This window comes from Corvus hawaiiensis, chromosome 1 (assembly GCF_020740725.1).
Source record: "Corvus hawaiiensis isolate bCorHaw1 chromosome 1, bCorHaw1.pri.cur, whole genome shotgun sequence".
NCBI lineage: Eukaryota > Metazoa > Chordata > Aves > Passeriformes > Corvidae > Corvus > Corvus hawaiiensis.
The window spans coordinates 89015157-89040399 of record NC_063213.1 but is presented as its reverse complement, the minus strand read 5'-3'; the positions used below and the strand labels follow the sequence as shown (position 1 = coordinate 89040399).

The 25243-nt window shown below is 40.3% G+C and overlaps 1 protein-coding gene across 14 annotated transcripts in view; it reads right to left on the bottom strand.

Moving 5' to 3' along the window:
• Positions 1 to 2230: 2230 nt before the first annotated feature.
• The window catches only part of FHOD3 (formin homology 2 domain containing 3), a 377929-nt gene continuing 354916 nt past the window's right edge, over positions 2231 to 25243 (bottom strand). For 7 of the 14 annotated variants that reach the window (XM_048312850.1, XM_048312857.1, XM_048312923.1 and 4 more), the window contains 5 exons: positions 24134 to 24305; positions 22009 to 22170; positions 21509 to 21585; positions 21200 to 21237; positions 2231 to 8048 (listed from right to left, as the gene is read on the bottom strand). In XM_048312850.1, the coding sequence (XP_048168807.1) occupies positions 7979 to 8048; positions 21200 to 21237; positions 21509 to 21585; positions 22009 to 22170; positions 24134 to 24305 (519 nt within the window). In that variant the 3' untranslated portion in view covers positions 2231 to 7978. The remainder of the gene's footprint in view (positions 8049 to 21199; positions 21238 to 21508; positions 21586 to 22008; positions 22171 to 24133; positions 24306 to 25243) is intronic. The other 7 variants (XM_048312884.1, XM_048312891.1, XM_048312907.1 and 4 more) reach the window with 2 other exon arrangements.

The window sequence follows — 25243 nt, the reverse complement described above, 5'->3', positions numbered from 1 at the left end:
TGACTCACCTTTGCCTTCAAGGTAGTCCAGTTTTAAGTGCTGTGGATTTCACTGACAGTTGATTTGCTTTGTTGCTGGTCACCTGCTGTTCTTCTTGTATTAAGTACGGAACAAAGAAAGGAAAAGACACGCGAAAGTCAAGACCAGTCATTTTGTCTGTTGTCTAGGCAGAAAGATCTCACCAAGAGAGGGCTACAAACTTATTTGCAAGATTTTGGCATATGCTTAAATCATTTCTGCTCATATAACACCAATAACAGAACAGAATATGCCCAGGGATATGCCCTGGGATACTGAAAGAGTCTCACCCTCCCCAGTGCTGGTACACATCTTCTGTACATTGACATGCGCCATGGTGTTTTCCAGCCACATAGCAAATTACAGGCTCTGGAACTGGCTCAAGCAAGACAGTGGGAAAGAGGTTGGTGCTGGAGAGAACTGGACTCTCAATCCTGGAAACTGAGAATCAGTATTTTTGAGCAGAATACCTCCTTAGATGGGTGAGTCCTGCTCCTACTCAAAATTCACTCAGGAGAAGCTGTGGGGAGGCCCCCACTGGCATGACACTTCACACAGGCTGTGCTCCTTTTGGGATTTCCCAGCAGAGGCCTGTCTCATCAGACAGATACCAGTACAGGCATCATTCTTCATTTCCTACAAAGAAACTCGCAAGAGGTGAACCTTTGAGAATAGCCCTCTCCCTTTTCCAAACTGCATTCCCATCAGAAAACTTGGAGAAGTTATAATAGGAAAAATTTTTTCTTTTTTTTTTTCTTTAGTTGTGTGTTCTTGAACTGTTCTGAAGGGTTTATAAACCAGGGCATGCAGCTGTGCAATGGATAATCTGCATACTTACTTGTTCCCTGACTACAGGCCAGAGGCTTCTCTGTGACAACATATGAGTTCTGACTGGGCACCAGGTTTGAAAAATATATGTACGCATTGTCATTGCACATCTGGAATTTAGAACTGCTAATGGATATGCTGTGATAGAAAAGAAAAGTGTCTGGCCAATAAACTTGGTTTATATATTTATTTTAAAAAGCATTACCACATTTCTGGCTAGTAGCCTTTCATCCTCTAGACTTTACACCAGTGCATCTGGAATGCTAAGCAGCTCTTTCAGGGATGCAGCCATATCCCAAAAGGCACTCTTTTTATTTGAAAGAACTTTGAAAACTAATTAAAAAGGAGGAAGGCTTACATACCTAGCCTTGTGTATCAGCTTCTACAATCTCAGAAACCAAAGGTGAAAATTCTCTCTCAGACTCTCTGTCAACCTACTTTTATTTTGCAGGGTGCTGCTATGAACATGTGCAGCTGTCTTTGAATAATGTATTTTGATCTCATTATGTGTGCAACTCAAAAGAGCAATTGTGAGAAGCTTTTTTTCAGGACTAGCAGGGGAAGTCTGAGCATTTTGAGTTCCTACATGTCACTTTGACCTCTCTTGTCACCGTAGCCATCGAACCCGTGGGCAGAGCAGGTGCCAGAGCCCATGTGGTGCAGCTCACCTTCTGTAGGGGCAGGAATGCCCTGTTTGTCAACTCAGCCTCTCTCAAGTGCTGGGAAATAGTAAAAGAAAGAATCAGAGACCAGCAAAGAGAGAAAACTGCAAGACCACTGCCTGTCCAGGCATGCTTATAGGCAGCCACCAGAAAATTACCTTCCGTGGTGATGCATGAAATGTATTTCAGCCAACTGAAAGGCAAGCTTTGTTTACAGGCCACCTTTACAGCTCTGAAGCTCTGGCAAGGACAGTGTTTCATGTCTTGATGCAGAGGCACTGTGAAAAGCTTCCCCACATACAGGTTGTCTTTCATCTTACTGATGTTTGCTTCTATAAATCTCATACCTTTACGCTATGTGCTCTGGGCACAAAGTATTTTGGAGCACCAGCTCCACAAGCCGACAGCAGCAATAAGTGCCACGTATGTTTAGTGAGGATTTGTAGGGCTGGATTACTGAAAGCCTGAAGAACCAGAGGCCCATTTTCACTTTCTTCACTCAAGATTAGGAATTAGGCTCAAACTGTGGAACTAGGTGTTAAAGATCAGCTTTTTATGATCAGGCCACCCAGATGGCTTAATGGCAGCTGTTTCGATGTCCACATGATGGCATTGCAGGTACATAGAGGATATGAGAAAAACAATTCATGATCCCCTTTCCCATCTGTCTTCCACCCAGGCTCCCATGATTGGCTTCATCAACAAAACCAGAACCAGCCCAGTCAGTGCTTTATAAAGCTTTATTGCAAGATGTGTTTACATAACGCTGTAGAGGTGAGCTTTTTAACTACTTATATAAAGAAATTTTGGACACTGGTCTGCGGTCAGTTTTCCATATTGACCCTGCATGGCACAGAAAAAAAAACAAACAATAGGATGTGAGATGGGATCTTTCCAGACAGTAAAGTGGGAAGGGAGGGGGAAGAAGAGGCAGATAAAAACAAAATCCCCCCCTAGTTCATACTAAAAGTGACACAACTTCTGAAGGATCAATACAAACGGCAGGTGAGCTTTGTGTGTAATAAAATCTTAAAAGAGTAATTTAAGTTCTTTATGAAATAAAACAGAAACAAAAATGCATTTTCATGGACAATTAAATTTAACATAGAATGAATTCACCTAAAATGAGAAAACAACAAACAAAACCAAAAACTCAATCAAAAGGACCTGTAGATAATATCTCTGACCATGCATGGCTTGTTTTTTAAATTACAATTCACAGAATAACACTGCTGGAGGGCCTATTTTACACTATGCTACACAGAACATGGAAAAACATGAGTAGTGACATTTACACAATTTTACAGTATTTCTCCTTCGTCTAAGAAACACGTGCTTTTCTACTTTACATTTTTTTACAATTCCCAGCTCACAAAAAAAGGACACTATATGCGCAAAGACAGTCTTTAAAAAGGAGAAATGCATCCAATGCTACAAATAAACCTTTTCTTTCACAGAAGCCTCTGTATTAGATAGTGATTAAACAAAATATATCTCTATCTGCCACTCAATGTGAAATGGACTAATTAGAAATATTTTTCTTTTTTTTTGGCATAAGCATCAAACTATGCATCTCTGAAACTCCTTGCATTACTTGCTATGTAACTATTAAACTGCTTGCCAAAGACTTCTTGGGGTCACATCTGAACTGCCACTTGAGCCAGTTGCTGCTCCAGTTGAAGCAAAGGAATGTAGGCCCTTACATGCTGTTCAAGTGTTTGTGAATGATTTTCAGTGGTTGCCTACAACCAAACATTTTCTCTGTCAAAACCAGTTTATTTTCTTTCAAAGCCCCTAAGTACCTGGCAGTTTTTCCTCCACAGGAACATCAACAGTGGTACCCCTCCCAGCTTAGACAAGTGTTTCTTGCGTCCTGCTGCTGGAAGCACAGAGCTGCCATCCGACTGTGTCCCAGGGTCAGGCTCCCCACCAGTGCACACACAGCCTGCCTTGAAGGTAATGGGAGGACTGGGATATGTGCAGTGAGCTACAGAGTGAAAAGGAGAGAGGAATATGTTCCTGCTTCTCCCTAACACCACATCCCTGTGCATCCTTTGGATAGAGGCAGGCAGTGCATGTGCCTGAGCTGCAGTGGAAGGATGAAGGATGAAGGATGTGAAACTGGTGGCTGCCACCTTGTTCCCATTTCACCTCTGTGAAATCAAAGCATTGCAATAACCACAGCTGCACAGTGAAGTTGAACCCAGACCACTGCCATCAGCCACATGGTTTCCAAAGCATTTCAGACAGCCTCTGCTGTTGTTACATCCCCAGAGAGGCTGCTGCAGGGCAGGTGCCTGAGAAAAGGAACCATTTACTGCACCTACAGTGGCATCGTGCCCCTTGGGGTTGCAGTGGTTGTTGAAGTCCTCAAATGTTAACATCTCAATAGCTTTTAGTGTTGGCCAGGGTACATTTAGAGCACAGAACACCAGTGATTTAAGGTGCTGGCCTGCTGAACCTTACAGGAGGTCCTTGCTGTTCACTCACATCAAGACTCTGACTCCAAATTTCTGTTAAATTAGGACATTAACTCTTATCTTGATATTCACATGTGCTTATCTATTACGCTAAAGCCAACGTCTTGTCTATCTACAAAACTGACAGAATCAACCACTGCAGAGATTTACCAAAAAAGGGTGTCAAAAGAGAAAAAGAAATGTATTTTTAAAACCAAGTTTGACGCTTCTTCCAGTATTTGAGGGAGAAAGAAAGACCCTCATTAAACCACCATTTTTTTGGTTGATTTTGGACTATGGACAAGGAGCTATCTATCAAACAGAAGGGTCACACATAGCAGCCAAGGGGCTATAAAACATCTGGAATCCATGAGCCTGGTGTCTGGCCTGACTGACAAGTGAAGAGTGATGAATTTAACTTTTGTGAGGTATCTTTTAGTCTCGAGTGTGGCACACAAGCATTCCCTGGGGGTTTCTTCACTGCAGCCACACAACTGCTACAGAGCATTATCTCCACTTGGGAATGGGATTATAGAAAGGATTTGCATGCAGTCTGCTTTTAAACATAAGTGAGATGAAAGAAAATTTGGATAGCTTCCCTCTGGAGGCTATTTTATGTGCTAAAGTTTACCTCAGCATTATCATGGCAAACAAACAGATACAGTGCTCTGGGCACTGCATTTGCAGCTGACTGGTTTTATGGGAAAGGGAAGAGAGGTATTTATTCTGGCTGCAAGTATTTAAAAGCAGCCTTCATGGATCTCTAAGTGAGAAATGGGAACATGTGTTACTACATTGTGTATCCAAGATTTTTATATTTGTCAGAAACCAATCCATATTTCACTCAAAACAAGTGTTACATCTTTATGGTGGGCTCTTCTGATGATGAAAGGGCAGGCAGCAGCTCAAAACCTGAAGGTTACAGCCTCACAAGACAGACAGAGAGAGGCATACAGATATAATGAATTCCTCCATTTCATCTGGAATCCACTAGTTAGATGAAGGGGAACAAAAGTTATTGCCACAGTCAGGACACGCTGGCAGACTCTGGAGGAAATACTGCCACCTTACAGATTAGTCAGTCATTTTTATCAGGAACCAAAGTGGAAATCTCTCCCATAGTTACTGCACTACACTGTGTCTGATGATCTTGTTGCAATGAGCACTGAATTTATCTGACTGTACACTACTGCACAAACAAGACCAAGTTACTCTTCAGAGAAGTTGGTATCAGTTTTACAGATAGAGAGCACAAACAGAAAAACAAACGACACAGAAAAATGAAAAAGGAAGAATATGCTTCACATGTAAAACACTTGCATCCAGAGAATCTGAAAGAAACCACCTTGTTTTTCCACTGAACTGACTCTAACCTATATTATTCCTCACATTTAATGTTCTCCTTGGTAAGGAACATATAAAGTTTTGCACAACTTGGAAAATACATATGCCCAACTATTAGTAATTCATCAACTATGTTGTGTTTCAGAGACAGATGCTGTACTATGTTTAAATGAAACACAAATTTGTTCCCTGTCAGCAAGTGGCCACCAACAGCCAAGTGGTCACAAATTTTGCACATTCAGCATATTTTAATTGAAATATTAGTATTTAAAGACTTGTTTGATTTTTCTCCCTCCAGTTAAATATAGGGTGTCTGTCAGCATAAATGCACTTTGTTGCATTTTTGCTTTTTTTATCACTTAGCAAGTAGCACAATTAGACATGACCATTACATTCAGGGTGTCTTCCTCTTGTTTCAGACTTCAAACACCTCCACGAACCCCCATTACCTTCAGTTCTTTGTTCTAAGCATCCTTAAGCGAGATTTTAGAAGTCCATAATGGTGAGCAGCACATAAAGATCCACTTCAAAATCCAGATGCTCGTAGGTCTTGCATATTTTGCAGTGAAGTTAGTTATATGTCACTTCTGTTTCCTAACCAGCTTCTTCCTTTCCACAGCCTTCAAATACGCAACGTATTGTATTGATCACCCAAACACTGCCTTCTGTCTACTTGTAAAATAGGCTTTTTAACAAATTGAGGGGAAAACCACATCAAACTCAAGGCTATTCTTAAGAACCATTGCTCATTAGTGACTTCTTATTCCACGGGAGATCCAAGGCATCGGCAGATAAAGAATGAAATGTTACAATCAATAGGGTGGACAGCATAGATAGGATGTTCAGCCACAGGTCTCACTGCAGCGTTGTCAGCTACCGGGCTCTGTCATCACTTGGATGCTGTGCTCAATGTGATGTGATGGATGACCAAGGTTTCAAAGGTTTATTGTGTTTGGTTCAACTCTCCTGAACTATCTTCAGCAATTATCCTGTCCTTAAAGAGAGCAGAGTAGAACAACTTGAAGTACCTGACCTAGCCTGGGTGCCAGCAGCAACATAGCTATGGCATTAGGACCCCAGCATAGACTATTATTAAACTCTATTTTCCAGCTATGCTTTGCAGCCACAATCAAACCCTGTTACCATGACTAAACTGCTGCAGTTCCTCAGTTAACCAGCTTGAAGAAAGTGCCAGCTGCTACTGCTGTGCAGACATACCCTTAATCTTAGAGGCTAAGGCAATGGAAAGAGACAATCTTGTGCATCCTTGAGGATCAACTGGCCATATACAGACTTTGGCTTAAAAAGTTCCCTTTTATGTTATTGTTGTTTGCAGTTCTCTTCAAAATACTTCAGCACTGGCTGAGGTGACTGTGTTCAGTTCATCTTCACTGCTGTATATGTCCTCAACTTAAAGGCAGATGAGTTGACTAAAGGTTCTTCGAACATGCTGAGGGCAGTTATAAAAGTCAGTTATAAAACAGTGAGATAAGAGCAAATATATTGGAGTTGTTTACTGTGGTGCCCACTCCACTTGTATCAAGGATAATCACAAAAAACCGGTGAAGAACAGCAAAAACACAGCAGGCTTTTTAGCAGGGCTATTTCATATTTGGATTCATAAAATTGAAGTAAAATCACCACCACATTATCTTGCAGCAGAGAAAAGCAGCATGAAGGGCACAGGCAAGTGAACAAAACTTCTTGATCTTAGCATCCAAATGCATTTATCAAGTATGTATAATTGTTGACATAGATCTCTCTGAAACTGTACAAATGCAGAGTACAACCATAGCTCAGCAAGAGGGAGGAGTTGTGTTCTCTCCTCTGTGTGCATGCTGCTGTGTACAGTATGAGTGTGCATTGATGCACATGAATTCAGGATCCTAAACTCTCCACTTGTACTGCAGGCCATGGCCTGCCCCACAGGGTCAATCACACTGAACAACACTGAGTTCCTGCAAAAAAGACATTCTCTTCCTCCTGTCCAGATGGAACAGTAAGGCCCCACAGTGAAAATCATGGTCCAGCTGGCTTCAGCAAAAGCATGATTTCACACCATGACTGTATATGTACAGATACATGCACACATGTCCACACATTCATTCTGTACATATACAAAGGTACACATACATTTTTGCATTCTTTGGTGGCAAAATAATTAAAAAACCCAACAAACCACAGACTGTGCATCTTTGCTTAATGAATCTGCTTGAGGAAAATTTGGGTTGCTGTAACAGGACTTATTTTGCCTCTTTAAGGACTGTTCCTTGCAATGACAAAATGCCATACATTTACAATGACTAAAACAGGGCACAAGGAAAGCCAACATAAACACAGCTCACATAATGACAGATAACTCAGAGCCCCCTCCTACCCATATCAACACACCATGAGAAGAAGAAGCCATGTGCTTTCACCTAGGAACACGCAAACGCTTCCTCAGTTACCGTCTGGATGTCATGCTGAGCTGTGGCACATCCTTCTTCTGCCCTGGATGTGGGGTTTTGCTTTGTGTTGCTTATTAAAATTGAACTCACAGAGGACAGGATGTTGGGAGCAGCAGAGGAGGCTGGCAGTCCAATGCCACACTGAAGGGTTGCCAGCCTGTGTGCTTCAGATGAACGGCTCTTCTGATCGCCACCTCTGGGATGTCAAACCTGCATCTCAGAACTGCTGATGAGGCCCAGTGCTTTGGCTTCTTCTGGTGTTAGCCCACTCTTTAGTGTCCTTCTCACTGCACAGTCATGAATTCCAAAAGCAGGCAAAACCAAAAAACAAAAAAAAAAAAACCCAAACCAAAACAAAATAAAACAAAAAACAACAAAGAAAATGCAAACAATTAGAATCAATAATTACACAAGACTCTCAGCTACAAAAACCCTGTTAAGATGCAAGCTCAATCAAATCAAAAGTTGCTACCTACTCAGGGCCTCATGTTCAGAAACACTGAGTAATGACCTGGGGCAAATTCATAGGAGTGTCAAGTACTCAGCAACTCCAAATAGTCAGGCAAAAAGACATTTGTCTTTTGACATTTAGTCAATAAAAAGTTTTAAGGAAAAATACCCCAGCTTTTTAAGACTTTTTTTTTCTCTGAAATTGTATCAGTTGATTTTCAGTCCATAGAAAGTATCATCTGCCCTATTATTTTATAATTTAATAAGAATTTTTTAAAAGAGCTTTGGGATCTTTATAGGGATCCTTTGAATTTATCACTATTAAATTCTTTGAGCCCCTTTAAATGTGTCAAACCCTCCCCCCCAAAGTTAAAACACTATAAACATGACTACTTTATAGTTGTTTCAAATCATTAAAACTACTGTTTTCATACATGCTCCCCTTTCTTTTGTAACGTTCCCCCATCCTAGCACCGCTGTGTCATCTTTGCCATTGGCAGTCTGCAGCATTTTAGCTGAATTTAACTGATAAATCTAAGCCAAAATCTTGTTTCTTAATTTTCCATAGAGTGTTCTGAACACTAGCCCTGACACGACTTTTAAAATTTGTGATTGCCTTTTTTATTCAGAAACAAGTGACAGTGTGACTGCACACACCGAGCATCAGTGTCCTCCTAGTTTTACTGGTGCTATGATTCTCAGGTGGATGGGCTTTAATTGAAGACACAAGTGGTGTGTTCACACGTTGATGTTCCTCAAGTACAAAATGCACATTGAGAAGTTCAAGCTGCATGCAAAGCATAAACAGTGACTTAATGTTGAACAGAATATATTTGGAGCCCCGAAATAGTCAACTCTAGAGGAAACTAATCTTGGAGAAACCAATTGCAAATAGTGGTCAAGGCGTTCTTGCCTCATTTAGCACAATTAAGATCCTAATTTACTGAGATATTCAGTCCATGTAACTGAAACTGGGTGGTCACACTCAAGGGTTGAGCAGGAATGAGAGGAGGGAATAGACTGGCACAGAAACAAGGGGATAAGATAAAGGAAGAATATGGTATATCTGAACACTCAATACCATGCAGGTCGAATGGGATCTATGTCTGATAGTCCAACCACTTTCACCAGTTACTGAGGTTAATCAAATGAGCTGGGAATGCCACGTGTGTAGTTGCTCCCTTATCAAACCCTTACTTGAAAACTTTTTTTTCAAGGCTCACTCCTTTCTCCTAGATTATTTGTACTATTAAACACCACCAGGGGTCTGCATGACAGCCTTTTAGGATACCCCATTTTCCCTACAATACTGATTAGCAACATCTCCCATGTTTAACAATATTTAGCTTAAACCACTACAAGGTTAAATGAAACTGATAAAGCTAAGTTTAAGAAAGACTAAAAAAGTACTACCAGAAGAGAAATAAACTTCAGAAAACGCTCTGGTCTCCTTGGTAAAGGATACCCAAGGGGACTTTTTGAGTCCATTCTCATCACTGGCACTCTTTTTGGCTTCACAAATTTGACATCCAAAATGTCCAAGGTGACAAATGTTAAATTTCTAGACATATGCTGTGGAATACTTTAGGCTCTTAAGGTCTCAGTGAATCACCCAATGCTTATTTCTGTATCAAAATGAACTATATCAAGAGTGGAAGAACAAATCCAAGAAAGCTGCAGTAGAAACATTTCTGTCATATTAAACCCAAAGATTTCCCTGTGTATTTCACCTGCTTAGCTGCCTGCACTCCTCTCCCCTGAATGCTTTTTTTCTTTATCCTCTGGAAAATCAACAGCCAAACATGGACTGTAGCTTGCTTGCCCACCAGACAGCAGTATCATGCTAAAAAATACAGGGGACCAAACTTTCCCAGGGTGACTGTCCAGATGACATTACATCTTCCCACTGATGCAAAAGTGAACTGGAAAACCAAATGTGGAATGAATTTCCACGTTTTAGACACTTCCGCAGAAGTGTCAAATCAAACGTGTTCATTTATGCTCTCACACATATCTCCAATTCTCTCAGACCACACTCAATCACATTTGCAAACTGAGCCCAGTAACTACTGTAAAACAAATCTCTTTTTTCTTGTCAGACAGGAAGAGAACAAATAATTATTCCTGTTCGGAAATATTTCACAGGAACTGATGTACTCTGCTAACACTGGTTAGGTACTGGACTAAGCTAAATTCTGCTCTTATTTATGACAAGATAAATCTAGAACAACCTCCTGTAGGTCAGTGCAATTGCTACTGCACAAATAACTGAGCTGAGACTCTAACAACTGAAAGGGAAATGTGTGCCTCTGTAACTTCCACCAAGCAGAACACAGTTGTTTCAATTCCTCCATCAGCTTGAGTAAGAGAATTACTAGTTTACTAGGAAAAGCCAAATGGATTTACAATAACATATAGGTCTCTTTGAAGAAAACTACTGGAGTTTATATTCAGAAACCATAATTAAGAGTTAAAATATCATGGTAGAAACCATCTTCATGGAAAAGTAAGTTGTCTTCTTTACATTAAATAAGGTAAGTCTCTGAATCTCCAGATGCCTACCTATCAAACATACTAAAGTATTAGACTGAGATCCTTTTCTATTAACCCTTTTATGACTTTTATGAAGAAAAGAAATCCTGTTTGTATCAGGTGGCAAAGTGCCCTGTTCTGGGTTTGCTGTGTGATTCGCGCCAGAAGTCTGGAGACCAACCCCAGACTTGTATTTTTTGTGCCACTGCAAAACAAGTAGGAATGACAATACTCAATGAATTGCTGGGACATACACAGCTGTAATTAAACAAAACATCCCTCTGCTCTAACTCATCTCTCCTTTAATACAGAGAATGACAACTTGGGTTTAAGATATTCCAGTGACTTCGGGTATTAAGGCCAGCAGTTGGGAAAAAAAGAGCTCCAAACAATGCAGAACTTTGGTGGTCATAATGAGATAGTCAAGAAAATAATAAAAAGCAAAGATGTGAAGAATCTTTTCAGTGACAGAATGATTCCCATGAAAACTGACAGCTGTTGACTTGTATAAACTAAGCGTGTGGGGCCGATTACTGCAAAGTACTGTGGCTACTGGCAAGATTAAAGCTGTCTGCCATCAATAGGCAACTGCAAGGATAACAGCTGACAGAACCATGGTCCACACTCAAATGAGGGAACTTTTAACCCTACAATGCAACAGGACAGTCTGGCACAAAGCCACTTAGTGTTTGAAGTATTATGTACTTAGGGAGATGGAAGTAGTCTGATAAAGGGTGTCTTTATATAAAAATTGTATCTAATACACACAAATTACAGTACATTTCCTCATCTGAAGATAGAGTGGATGGGTGCAGCATCCAGAGTAACACAAGTTCCAGCCCCACTATTCTCTGCACTGACTTGTTGAATATGGAGGCTTGTGGGTGATGAAACCACAAGAAAGCTGAGTTATCTACAGGAGCAATAACTGCTGTGGGAGGTGGGTGAACCTTGTCTTGGCATTCTGTTATATAGATGTCCTCAGTCATTTGTCTATTTCCTCATAAAGTGCTTGGTAGGGTTCCTCTACCTTAGGTCATGAACACATTTCATCATCAAAACTGAATGCAGGGAGAGATTTTCCTTCCATGTTTTATAGACAATGCAAAATTACATTTCTCAACCTAGATTTTCACTCTCCCTGCTTCACTGAACTTTGTCGTGTCTCTAACTGGACTAGACATAATATCTTGGCTTGTAAAACTCTTGGCCTGCTGCAGATCACATTAAACTGAGTTATGGAATGTATTTTGGAGGCAGTGACAATAAAAATAAGACTTTCAAACAACCTTTTAGGTTCTTCAAGCAATTTTTAAAACATTTGCTAAAGAAACATAACATAGAGAGAAAATAACTTTTACTCTTGTCACAAGCAAAGCCCGCTGAGATCCCATAACCAAGAAACTAAATGTTGTTTTTCTGGGGTTAGAGGGTGTGATATTCTTTGTTAATCATGAAATCTAGAACTCTATTTTGTATCCTGGCAAAATGCAGTGTGCTTATGATGAACTCAATGAATTTGACTCTGCCTGTTGGGTCAAAATCTACAGATACACATAGCCCTCACACTACACTGGAAAAGTTTTAAAAAAGAGTAATTCCCTAAGCATAGCTTTGTCAGAGAATATAATTATCTAGGCTTTGGTTGTTTTCTTAAAGAGCAAATTACACTTCTAATTTCCTTGCTCCCTGCCTTTTTTTTTTTTTAAAGATTCAACAAACAGTAAAGATCAGCCAGACTGGCTCCATTTATTCCTACATTTGCAATAGCATTTGGCATGTGTATCTACATTTATGTGAGTCACTTGTAAGGCAGAACAGATATGACCATTCCCCTGCTCAGGCAGTCACAGAATGAGTGCCATTCCTGCTACAAAGACGTGGCAGCCACAGAACTTTCCCTCGGTCCCAGCTACAAAGGTAATGCAGCTGCAAGTTGCTGATTTGGAACAACGAAAATTCCCATGTGGCTGTAAATTACACAGTGAGGACAGCAGGAAGGGCAAATTAGAAGAGACAATGCAGGCCAGCTCCATCATCTCCTTTCATTTAATGTATCTTAGGGGGTTTTTTTCTGTTACCTATCCATATCCAGCTTGCACACTTGGTCTATGTTCTCATACATTTACATTTAACACATTGTCTTGGGCTTTACTACAGCAAGTCCAGCAATGGCAATTTGCAACTCCAAAGTTCAACCCAGACACTCTTGCTCATATTTTCTTGTTTTAATACTTGTCATATTTTTATGCCACCGTATATAGGTTATATAGGTTCATTATGCACATATCATTGCTTAATACCGGTAGGCCTAAATGCTTAATAGAAATACTATAACAGTATGTGTAGAGATTTTCTTATGGAGATTTGTGGGTGAATTTTTGGACTATATCACACACTTCTCTGAAGAAGTAGAGACAACTGAAATGTGGTCTTTGTCTGGGTCAGCCACACAGAAAGCTCCTGGAACCAACACATTATTATGTATTATTCTGCAGCTTTGCTTTGAGTCCTGTCAACACTTCATAGATGGCAGAAGTCTTTCCTAACAAGAAATTTTGTAGTTCACAACCACCTCTGGGTATGACTTGTGGTGGCTGTGACATAAAGAGGAGTCTAGCAGTGGGAAAGGGCAAACTGGCACTTCATAAGGAAAGCTAAACTTGTTTTTCATCTCCACGTGGCTTATGTTATAGGGAACAAAAAGTAACATTGCCTTAGAGAACCTGGGCTGCATGAAGAGCATACGGGCTTTCAAAGTAATATTTAACATGTAGTTGAAACTGTTGAAGTTTCCAACTTTATGTATTTCACAGATCATCATTTCCACAGTCCCAACAGTAGAGCAGAAAAGAAGATTTAACTCCTTCTTCGAATGCCTTCTATGACAATCCCCTTGATATTCAGGACTTACGTGAATTCCACTATAAAGAGTTACTAATAAAAGCAATCCTGCTGCCACCCCTTTCATAATTTCTCTCACTTGACTTCACCAGTCAGAAGTGATTCCACAAATAACAGGTAAAGCATCAAGTGCATAAAGCTCACCAACAACCACGTCTGCATGACTGAGTATATAGTGAGTCATGACTGAGTCACTATACACTATGTTCAAGACCAGACCATACATTAACAATGCACAGGTTGGAAAAAGACAGGAGATGGGATACAAAAAGTAAACCATCTAATGTAAGTGTTTAAGGCCTGCAGCCTTTACATTTCATTTGGAATTTAAAAATGACCCACTAAGGGGGTTTATCAGGCTCTGAACACAGAGATGTCTCTTGGGGAGTGACTTGGCAGAGGACTGTGGCGAAGTTTGAGCACCTGGGCTCTGCGGAATGCAAATTAATTTTCCCCATTAGGAATCCACTCTGGGGAATAAAACCATAAAAAGCATCATATCAGGTGAAAAATAATTGTGATGAAAACAATGTTGTAATTACACTAATCAGGTGGTGTTATTCTGCCTAGAGAAAGAGAAAGCCATAAATATACTTATATAAATTATTTCTTGGCCATAGTGCTGGGGCAAGATAAATCCAAAATAGCTTTTTGTGAAACGTTTTCGTTCTTCTTCTAGGAGAGACTTCCCTGCAAACACTTCTGACACTCGTGTCCAAGCAAACCCCTGCCTTCCCAGCTCCTCCTGCTAATCTCCTTGGTGGCAGCAGAGGGCTCCCTTTGGCAGCTGTGGCAGCGCCACGCTCCGGAAAGCCACACAGGAGATCGGGCTTGTGGCCGCCCTTCTTTTGTAAGGCAGTGTGAAAAGCTGCCCGGTACCGCTCTGCATTCTCCCGTTCTCAGATGAAGTGCTTTCCAGAATAACTCGGTGATTTTGTCAGCCAGCAACTCACTGCCGCAGAGTTCTTACTAGGATGCTGAAAGTCATCATCTTTCAGGAAGGAAGGATGATGCAAATAAGGAATAAATTACTGACTGGAGATAAATTTGCAAGTTACTTTAATACAGAAGAGAGCAAACAAAATACTTATCAACTTTGGATCAATGGTGTGCCACTCAACTATCCATATTTTTTAAATACTTAAAAATTAGGTATCCTACTTTTGGGAATTAATCCTGTGACAAGAATTCAAAAGCCTTTACCTTTAAAATACATCAATTAAAATAAAATCAGAGGGGAACGTAGATGAATTCACTGATGCAGTGAATAGCAAACTGGCAAAAGTGAAAACAACAATTTGTATCTCCTGTAAGATGCAAACAAATGGAGTAAAGTTATTTTTTTTCCCTACAGAACTACAGTTGAAAAAGTAGCAAAACTGTGTACTGTAATGAAAATATTTATACAGAAAATGTCAATGCCAATATGCAGTGGGCAGGGAACAGGAACAGCTTGATTTCCTACATATAATACTGACATCACTTGCTCTGTATCAGCTGCTCATCTCCTGCCAGTTTCCTCCACATTACCTGCAGTCTGCTCTCTCCTGAAATTAAGGAAGTGCCACTTGGCCAGGAAGAGATGGCAAGAGAGATTCCAGCACTTGTAAATCCTCGTCTAGAAGCCCATGAGAAGTTGCATTTGGTTCTCCCAGTGTTGGAAACACAGCACAAGGATGGTCTGTCTATGCTGTCAGATCTGGGGGGGACACCAGCTTCACCTGGATGGGCATTTAGTCCCATGAGGTGACAGCCACTCTAAAACCACCTGGGACTACCCAGCATAGCAGCAGTTTTCTCCGTGTTCCTACACCACCCCCTTTGTGCTTGGGTGTTGTAATGTACATGTACTTATGAATGTCTGTGTAGTGTTCATATCCCTATTCCCCCTGTGAAGTGAAATAAACAGGGATAAAAGACATTTTATAGTTTTTGTAAACATTGAATATTTAATTCTGACTTAACACATCAATGCAGCGACTTCTCACCCCTTCCTCAGTTGCTGTATTACAACAATGCTGCCCCATTCTGAGCAAATACAATCCACAGTATCTCTAATAGTGGTACAGGAATCCAACATAAAGTTAAGGAATAAACATATTGGTGCAGGTTGGGTTAATTTGACATCTGACTTCTAAAAAAAAAAAGCTGTTTCAAGCAGAAAGTTTGAGGCTAGGAGCCCCAAAAGAAATAATTTCTATCAGAATAAAACTCATTCTAGAAATGACTCACAGATTCCTCTAAAATAGTGAGTGGAAAATGAATTTAAGCCTCTTTTACAAGCAATTTTTAAACTAGATATTTAAACCAGCCTTTCAAAAACCGTTTTGTTTTGAAGGCTACATGATGTAGAACTGTACAGGATGATTTCAGGTTTCCTCTACAGTGCTAGGACCAGGCAAACACTCTTGAAGACATGCTGAGGTATGAGAGATACAGTTTGAAACTCATGGAGACTGCCAGCAAAATATATAGGTACTATACATTCGAACATGCAAAAAGTAGAATGTCTACCCCTGTCTGTCAAGATCAGATATCTTAAAAGAAAGCTATTAAAAAACTCTGTAACACACACTGTAAAGCAGAAACTGAACACTCATAAATAAATGTGTGCCAACTTAGAAATGGTATTACTATCAACAATCACAATTACATATGTTTCAATTACAATGGACAAAACAGAAAATACGGAACCAGCTATTCAGCCTCAAGATTTAAATAATTTTATAACTATCAAAACTCATGGTAAGTTCTATGGGTTATGCAGCTAATGGCTAATGGTTATGCAACATGATGGCAGGTATGGTGTTACTTAGTCAAAGGTTGGACTTGATTAACTTAGAGGTCTTTTCCAACCTGGATGAGTCTGTGTTTCTATGATTCTACCTCTCCTGTTTGCTCTCCTACAGCTTTTGATGTATAGCCTCTGGCACAGATGAGATATAGGACTACAGAGATCTCACCCTGATCAGATACATCAATTTCTACAGCTTATTGTGGTCAACTGTACTTATTAGTAATTCATTAACTATTTAGTAATTTAAATTTATTGGTTTTGTTTTTATTTATTGTAGATCACGGAGTTTAGTTCTCCTATTTTTGCAAAGACCTTGCCATCCTAGGGATGGAAGAATGTATTACTTAAAAGGCACTCAAGACACAAGCTATCTTGGCATCTAATGGGGATAACCTTCCAGCTGCCAGAGCTCTAAGTGCTTTATCTCGCATTCTATTTTCATTCAATAATTACATTTTTATTAACCGGGTATTGACCTTTTGAAGGCTCAGTACTTTGTGTAGGAACAAACAGACTTTGATACTGAATACCATCAGTCATACATTTACTTTTTCTAAATGCAAAGAATGGTTCCTAAATATGCATCACTAACTAGATTACTCTGCCCCATACTCTAACTCCTGATAGGATCCAGCTACTCAAATCCTAAATAATTAATTGCAAATTCAAAGTGAAGTTGTTTTCCTTTAAAGCATTTTATATAGTCTTTCTTCTTGCAAGGTTTTCATTTTTTTAAAAGTATAATTTCCATTAAATCCTGCTCTTAGTCAGGCTATAAATACCAGAAGAACAGTCTCCCTCCTGGTATTTTGGCACTTCTGTACATTTTCAAAGCCAGAAAAAGTAAGTGGAGAGACATGAAACTGAAAAATAATGAAAATAACAAAGAAAATATGAAGAAAAAGTTACATAATGCACCCTATGAATGCTCAACAAAATCCATGCGCCTTTGGATTCAAGTAGTGTCCCATGTAGTATTTTGTTTGATTACAAACATGTTTATTCCAAAGCAGCACTGCATGTGGTACTAAAACTTGTCTAAAGCTGGTCTCCATGCCTGGTCCTTTGGCAGAGCTCTTTCCCACATTTAATCACCTGATGACAGCAGGCTGATTTCTATTTCACTTTTTCAGTATGAAATACCTGACCTAGCATGTTCTGCAGTTAAATTTAATCCACCAGCCCTGAGTTTATTTGTCTCAGATTCAGGTAAACTTGACTCAGTTCCTATCTCCACCTACTTGGGTGGTGCCTTAGACCCATTTCTGCATCATGATTGCAAGAATTTTTTACTCCCTGCAAGCCATTATACAAATAAATCAATAAATCCTTATGAGATGTTTCCATACCTCAAGGGTCTGTATTAGTAGGCTAGCACATGATTTCAAAGCCTGATAGAAGAGCAAGGCATTATCATGTCTGTCTCTTTTTTAAACATCACAAATCAGTTTGATTAAGTTATATCACTCGAATATTAGATTAAATTGTGATTCAATTATTATGTGTTCCAAACCCTCTTCACTAACTCAAATCTAAAGCAGATTTTCAATTTTAATAAAATCTAAGAATAACAGGAGTGTGCACACACACAGAGACACTCAGAGATAAAACACTGTGTGGGAAAACAAGCCTCTCACTCTGTGCCATCCCCATGCAGTGTCTCCAGCAGCATCTGATAAAACCACCACTGTGCTACTCATCATGAAATCCCAGTCACACCCGGCCCTACATTATAGTTCATCACCCAGGGTCAGATGAAGATCTAGATGCAAAAACTGCTGAGTAGTCAAGCAATCTTTAAAGAGCTATTTCCTTTCAAATATATAACCCTGTTTAGCTCAGCATTCACAAGTGCTGCCTTATGTATGTCGGAATTAGTGCAAATATCTTCCATATGCTTATTCATGTTTAATAATAAACTGGAGTATGATTTTTCCTGATGCTGACTCATAGGAATTGTATCATTCTCCTGAGACAGTTCCATCCAGTTCAATGAGACCGACACAGAGATGGCACCTCAGCAAGAGTCTAATTCTGAGCAGACTGGTTTTCTGTTAAGGGATCAATATTTAAATAGACAGCCAGGACAAGAAAGAAAACAGTATTCCTATTTTCTATTATGGAGTTGTGGGGGAGCTCTTCAAATAAATATACTTAAGTAAAAATTGTATCTTATGGATGATACTGCTAGTCTTTATGAAATTTGGATTATCAAGTAGAGTGATTCTTAAAACTTCCTTATCCCAACTTTCCCTTGCACTCATTGTTTGTTATAGCACCCTTTGGGAAGGCTTTCCTAAACTTATAGGAGAACCAGACAATCCTAATTACATTATCTTTATTTCATTGCTAAGTTGAACAGCTCCCTATAATGTTATAGAAAACCTTCTTGCAGAAAGCTGCCCTCATACTTCAAGAACAGAAACAGTGTATTTTCAACTTAATTTAATGCTTAATTTTTATGCTTTTAAAACATGCTGAACTGACATCTCTAGTATCTGGGGTCTGTTTTTTACACACAGAATATAAACATAAGAGGAAAAAAGTCAGAAAAATCTTCCCATGGGAACTTGCTTTGAAGCTGTCTCTGAACAATTACCTCGAGGGGGTGACAGAGCATTTCAGTTTCTGTGGCTCATTCAATCCTGTGGCTTTCTGATGAACAAATACAACTGCAATGTTATTGTCTCAGATATAATGCCACTCTAGGATATCTGGTAGGCAGGTCACTGAACGACTGTCATAAGGCAGTGACTTCCAGTTGGTTACTGTAACTCTAAATGACAAATTTTATCCTGAAGATCTTCCACAGTGTAAAGGTCTAGCACAGAATCTCTCTCTTCAGATCATCAGTTGTTATGCACTTACCATGTACCTTAGATTTCTGTAATTCACTTCAGCTCCCACTGAACAAATTCCTTCCTACTAGTCATATCTTGATTTATCAGTGACCCTTCCTATCTTCAACCAACAGATACAGACATTTCCATCTGTCTTTTGTGGGATGACTCCCTGCCTTATTCCTCCTCCCATTTTATAGTTCTGATGATTAGCCCAAGCTTTCAAACTCTTCTACATCATTATCCCCTAACCAAGCTCTCTACATACCAGATATGGTCACGCTGCTCAACACCCACAAAAGGTAAAATGCTTCAAATGAACATGTCAAGATGTCTCATTTTCCCATTGCAACTGCTTCCTGAATTTAACATAACCTTTTCCATAAACCTATTTCTGCTTTCCCCTAGCTATAAATGACTTGAATGATTAATTTCTTTTTTTTACTTCACATTTCACTGTCTTTTTTTATGGGAAAAAATCTCTTGCCCATGAGAACCTTCTGCTGGAACCACAGCAAATGTTTATAGTGCAACTGCATATAAATCTTTTGGGTTTCTGATTTTGCTAAAAACATGCATCTCATTTCATGCTCACTAAAATCTTAGCTGAATGCTAAGTGAGCCTGACAAGGTTTCCAGTTGTGTACTGAAAGCAATGAGATGTATGCAACATGATGCACAGGGAAAAAAAAATCATTCCTTTCAAGTGAGTTTCTCTTTGATGTCTGTGAATAGATTGAATACCAAGCTCATGGCAAAAGCCAAAAGACGTGTATGGGAGTCTGAAGATTGAAGGTGGTGAATCAAACCTATTAGATAATAGGGTCTTTTTGTTCTACAGGTAATAAATATTATAGTGCCTACTAATCTAAATCATTGAGATATGCCTAAAAATCTACTTTCTTGTATGTTTATGTGTTTCTAACTGGAATGTCTTCTTCTCATTTAACTCACATCATGCATTAGCAAGGGCTGATGTCTCTTCATTTCTTGGAGATGTCATATTATCAGTCCAGCTGAGTGTATTTTAAAGATATACTACTTCATTAATTCATCATCCAGGTATATTGACTACCTATCAGAGTGAAACAGCTCAGTTAGGATGTTCTCCTTCCACACTTCTGCACATGTCAGCTAAAAGGGACACTAAACTACTGAACTTTATGTTTGTTTTGAAACTGTCTTTTAGCCCACTTAAGAGTCTCATCCAGATCTCAAAGAACAAACAAGCACAAGAGCTGAATTCTATCATGATTAATTACAATGGAAATCAGTCCCAGCCTAAACATTTACTGACTGTTTAATCCCTGTTAATGTTTTTACTGAGTATAAAAGTTCAGTTGAAAAATATATAGTATTTTTATTATCATTATTATCCTGTTCTGTTGTTTCTGCAGCAAGTGCTTCCTCGGGAAAAAGGTATCTGGCAAAAATTAGGAATAAGAGGTTTTGGTATATGTGTGTATGCAGACAGTGTTGCTAACAGAGGAAATATTTCAGCATGGGATAAACCATGGAAATAGGGATAAACCATGGAAATAGGCAAACATACAGGAGATTTATTTGCTATGCACAAGCCAACTGCAGCAGTCAGCACGTGCAGAACACCAGAACTGTGTGGGGAAGTGGGTAGGAGCAGGTGATGCCACAAAGAGGTAAGGCACTGTGTATGACAGAAAGTAAGACAGACAATCCAGTGTCAGCTCATTTTCTTTTTTAGAGAGTGGCTCATCTGACCAGAGTGTCCACTTTTCTTCTGCTCTTGCTACATGCAGAAGTTCTTTTCTTAGCATATTGGGGAAAGTGAATATGCTTTCAGCACAAGCTAGTTTATAGCAAATACCAAATGTCTTTGATCACCCATTATGCTAGAACAACTCCACAAAAAAGGAAATCTGTGTCATTTTTCACTCACTGTTGTTGTCTCCTCTTTGTCCTAACTTCCCAGAAATGCTAAAAAAATGGATGGAAAGGTAGTCAAAAAGCCACATATGGTTAATGATGTTAAACACTAAAATCTTACGTTCTTTCAGTAGTTATCCTTCTCATAGTATTTGTACAAGTTTCTGCACATGAGAAAAAAAACCAACAAACCCAGAAAATTCATCACCTCTTAAACATTGGGTTTACTAAAGCATGAAACCAAACTCCTCAAACTTGGGTGCCGCAGCTCAGCCCCAAGGCCACACTACACCATTGAAAGACCACCTTATAAATGTGCTACCTTTTCTTCCCAGTGGAAGTTAAACTCCTCTATAACCACTTTGCAGCCAAGCAGCAGTAGACATTTTGTTTTCAGGGCTGCGGAAAGATAGCACACAGCACGAGAGAGAAAGATTTTAAAAGGCGAAATATCTCAAACTACTTTTTGCTTTATGAATAAATTCAGCTACAGACACAACTATTAATCTTTATGCCAGTTCACAGTAGGTTACAGCATTTTAAGCAGTCTCCATCTGAGGTCCTGATCTGACTTCTCTAGTTATGCATAGGTACTGTCATAAAGCACCATAAACCATTCTTGTCTGTCTGCTAAGGACATTTCAAGTTCTGTAGAAGACAGAGTCACCCACTGCATACAACATTGTTTAAACTATAGCAAGAGGAACATAAGCCAATCACCATCACACACTCAAGCCACTTCCAATGCATGTCTGCCTACCAAAGGCCTGGATCATACACCAGTATACATAAATATTTGCATGTTTTCTTATTAATACTCACACGACTTCCTATTTGCTCGTGACCGCTTCCTCTCTCTAGGCACCGCTCGCTGGCTTGGCACTTGGGTGGCGGACTTGACAATGCGGTCCATGATCTCATCCGCCGCGTCATCCGTTGCGTTTGGTGAATCGTCGTTGCCAGCATTCCACGAACCGATACGGCCTGGAAAAGCCCAGCAAGTGAATTCAGGGGAAAAAAGACAGGAAAAACCTCTTGCGTCACTTTGGTTTTGCAATTGGGTTTTTTGGGAAATTACAGCAGGCAGCTCAGTCATCCCAACCTCAATTCAATCAAAGGAGAAGACTCTGCCTAATGGAGAATATTTCTAAATAATACCCCAGACTCTTTGCTGCACCAGCAGAGAGCCGAGAGCTCAAAAGCAATTACTACATATATATATAGTATACACACACACACATACACACACACACACTCTCTATTCCTTTCAGCCTCGGTGTCTTGCTCTTGACCACACAACTGGCAAATGCCTGCTAGAGGCTGCCTATAAGCCAAGGATGGATAGTGTTGTGTGACCATGTTTCTGCTCCTATTAAAAAGACACTAGAAGACATGGCACATCTGAGAGATTGATGGAAATCAGAAATACAGGTCCTTTGTACTGAAAGAAAGGAACAAAGAACAATTTCTGAGCATCTGTATAATAACCTAGTGCAAAGGAGACAAGAAAAGGGCACAAGGTCTGGTTTGACATGTCTCATCCCCATCACAATGAAGAATTCACCTTCTTATTACAGAGTTGTATGTGTCCTGGCATGACTGTGCTCTGTTACGAGTGGAAGAGTTGTCAGCAAGCTGAAAAGCTGAAAGCAATTTTGGTTAAAACCACAAACAAACAAGTGACCCATGTTTCCGAATCCAAGGCTCTGGAGCTCCTTACTCCACAGAGCATTGTGTAACACATCTTTGGGTTCCTCCACTACTGACTACTGTTCTGTGTGCATTTTGTTTTTAAATAATTTGAAGGCTAGTGTGCAGTGCGAACACTGACAGTGAACTTTGCAGAACAGTGGGTGTGGTACAATTGCAAGCAGCTAAGAAATCACCAACAAGGCCACGCTATGTAACATCCCTGAAGTCCATAAACAATAGCTTTGAGTAGGCCTTTACTCTGCTGCCTTGTCTCCTAGCTCTTGTCAGGAGGAGTTGTATTACAACAGTGCTCCTGACAAGCTCCTGTCTGGCTCACCCATCTCCTGCCTCTGCTGTTCTTCTGGGGAACACAAGCTGACTCTCACAATCAGGACAATCTCCTTGTTAGCATTCAGTGGATTACTTCAGCTGTTCGGCTTGTTGCACTGCAGCTTGAATTATTTAATCTTCGTACTTTAGTTAGCTGAGTGGCTTCTTACATTGGGGCTGTGAAACCTCTGAATTAGACAGGGTCATGATTTCAAGCCTTAATAAACTACACACACACAGAGAGGTGGATGCTGTGGATGTGCTATCAGTTGTATCAAAAAGTATCAAGAAAGTATAAGATATCCAGATATGAATGAGAAGAAATACCAGAGCAGGAAAATGAAGCCTTGAATTTTGGTGCATCACCTTTACTTCAAAACCATCTTCCATGTATTACATGTATGGGAGTGGTGAGGGGAAGACAAAAGCAAGTATCCATTACCTTTGCAGTTTAGCAGGGAGGTGGTTAAAAGAGACATCATCTTTTTCCTACCCATTTTCCTCTCCCCAGTCATTCATAAAATTCTGCAAGGTCTTTTCACTTGAATTTGAATTGCTACTTTCTACTCGGTTCTATTGAAAATAAAGGGAAAACCACATCCTGAATTCTCCAGATGGCCCATTTTGCTTTCATGATGAGAACAAGGATTGGGGTGTTAATGGGCAGTTACCATCATCGTGCAGGGAGAATTGAGAATTTCTGCAGGCTTGGACTCCTGACGCCCCTACTCTGGCTGTATTCAAACTTCAGGTAAATTCTTCTTCATCCCCATGCCCCAAATCACTTCTACCACTGGGATGTTCTCCTTCCCCTTCCACCTTTTCAGCTGTGAGTGCTACCCAAGAGGGACATGACCCACGTTTGGGCCCCTGCATGGCTACCACAGCACAAGAAATGTGGCCCAGAGGGAACCTTGGCGCTTACCTCGGCTGGCCCGGCTCCGAGTGCGCACGCCGAGCGCCATGGTGCTTTCCCCGCCCACGGAGGAGGTCTTCAGCACAGCCTTCATGTTCTCGTGCTCGGCAGCATCCTCAGCATACTGCAGGCCCTGTGGCTGGCTCTGGCAGGGCGGAGAGCTGCTGGAGAACTTTCCAGACTGCAGGAGGAAAAGGATTTGTTGTTTCAACTGAGAACAGCATGGACAATAGGCCAGAGTCTCGACTGCAAATCGCAAGGAAAAAAGTGTCCTCCCAGGCTTGGTTTGGAGTGCAGCTCTTTCCAAAAGAGCCCAGCAACAGTTGCTCCTCTCCCAGAGTATTCACCCTGACCAGAAATAAACCTGAACCAGGGTGACAGAAGTCAGAGGAAAAACAGATGCATTAGCTCGAGCTTTGTAATTTTGACCTTATGTCTGAGAGTAAAAGGTACAAAGCAAAGACTTGCTTTGAAACCTTCGATCCAGACTGGGCCTGATCTGGGGTCAGGCATAATGCTGAGAGGAACAGCATGAGACCCAACAGAAGAAAGAAATTGCTTTTTTTTTCTCTCTACAATCAACTTTCAGTAGCAAGGCAAAATGGGGAGAGTGGTCTAGGAAGAGACACCTTTCCCTCTTGCCTCTCTGCCTTGCTGCACAGAAAGCTCCCAAACTGCTCTAAAACACAATTCTCTACAAGTAACAACACATTACCACTAACACTTAAAAAATCCCTGGTCCCAAAACACGCAGCCCAATTATTTCATGGCCAAAACACAAAAATTGCAGTCAGAAGTTAGAAGAACAAACAAAACCTTACAAGAGATTGAGGAATCTGCCCTCTGGTTCCCTGTCACCACGACTGCATGAACAACAGCAGCTACACTAGCTGGGCACACACAGTGTGGTGCTGCAGCAGCCCCACCAATTACCAAAACAACCATCTAGGAGCGGGTGGGAGCAACAGAAATGGGTACTTTCTGAGGAGAAGGTCTTGCATTGCTGGGCTGCTCTCCCTTCCCAGACTCTGCTTGCAAAGGGCTTGGGTGCTGGTGTTCGCCACTACACTCTTATCTACAGAAAGGTCAAAGCACATTGAAAATACAGCCCTGGCTGCA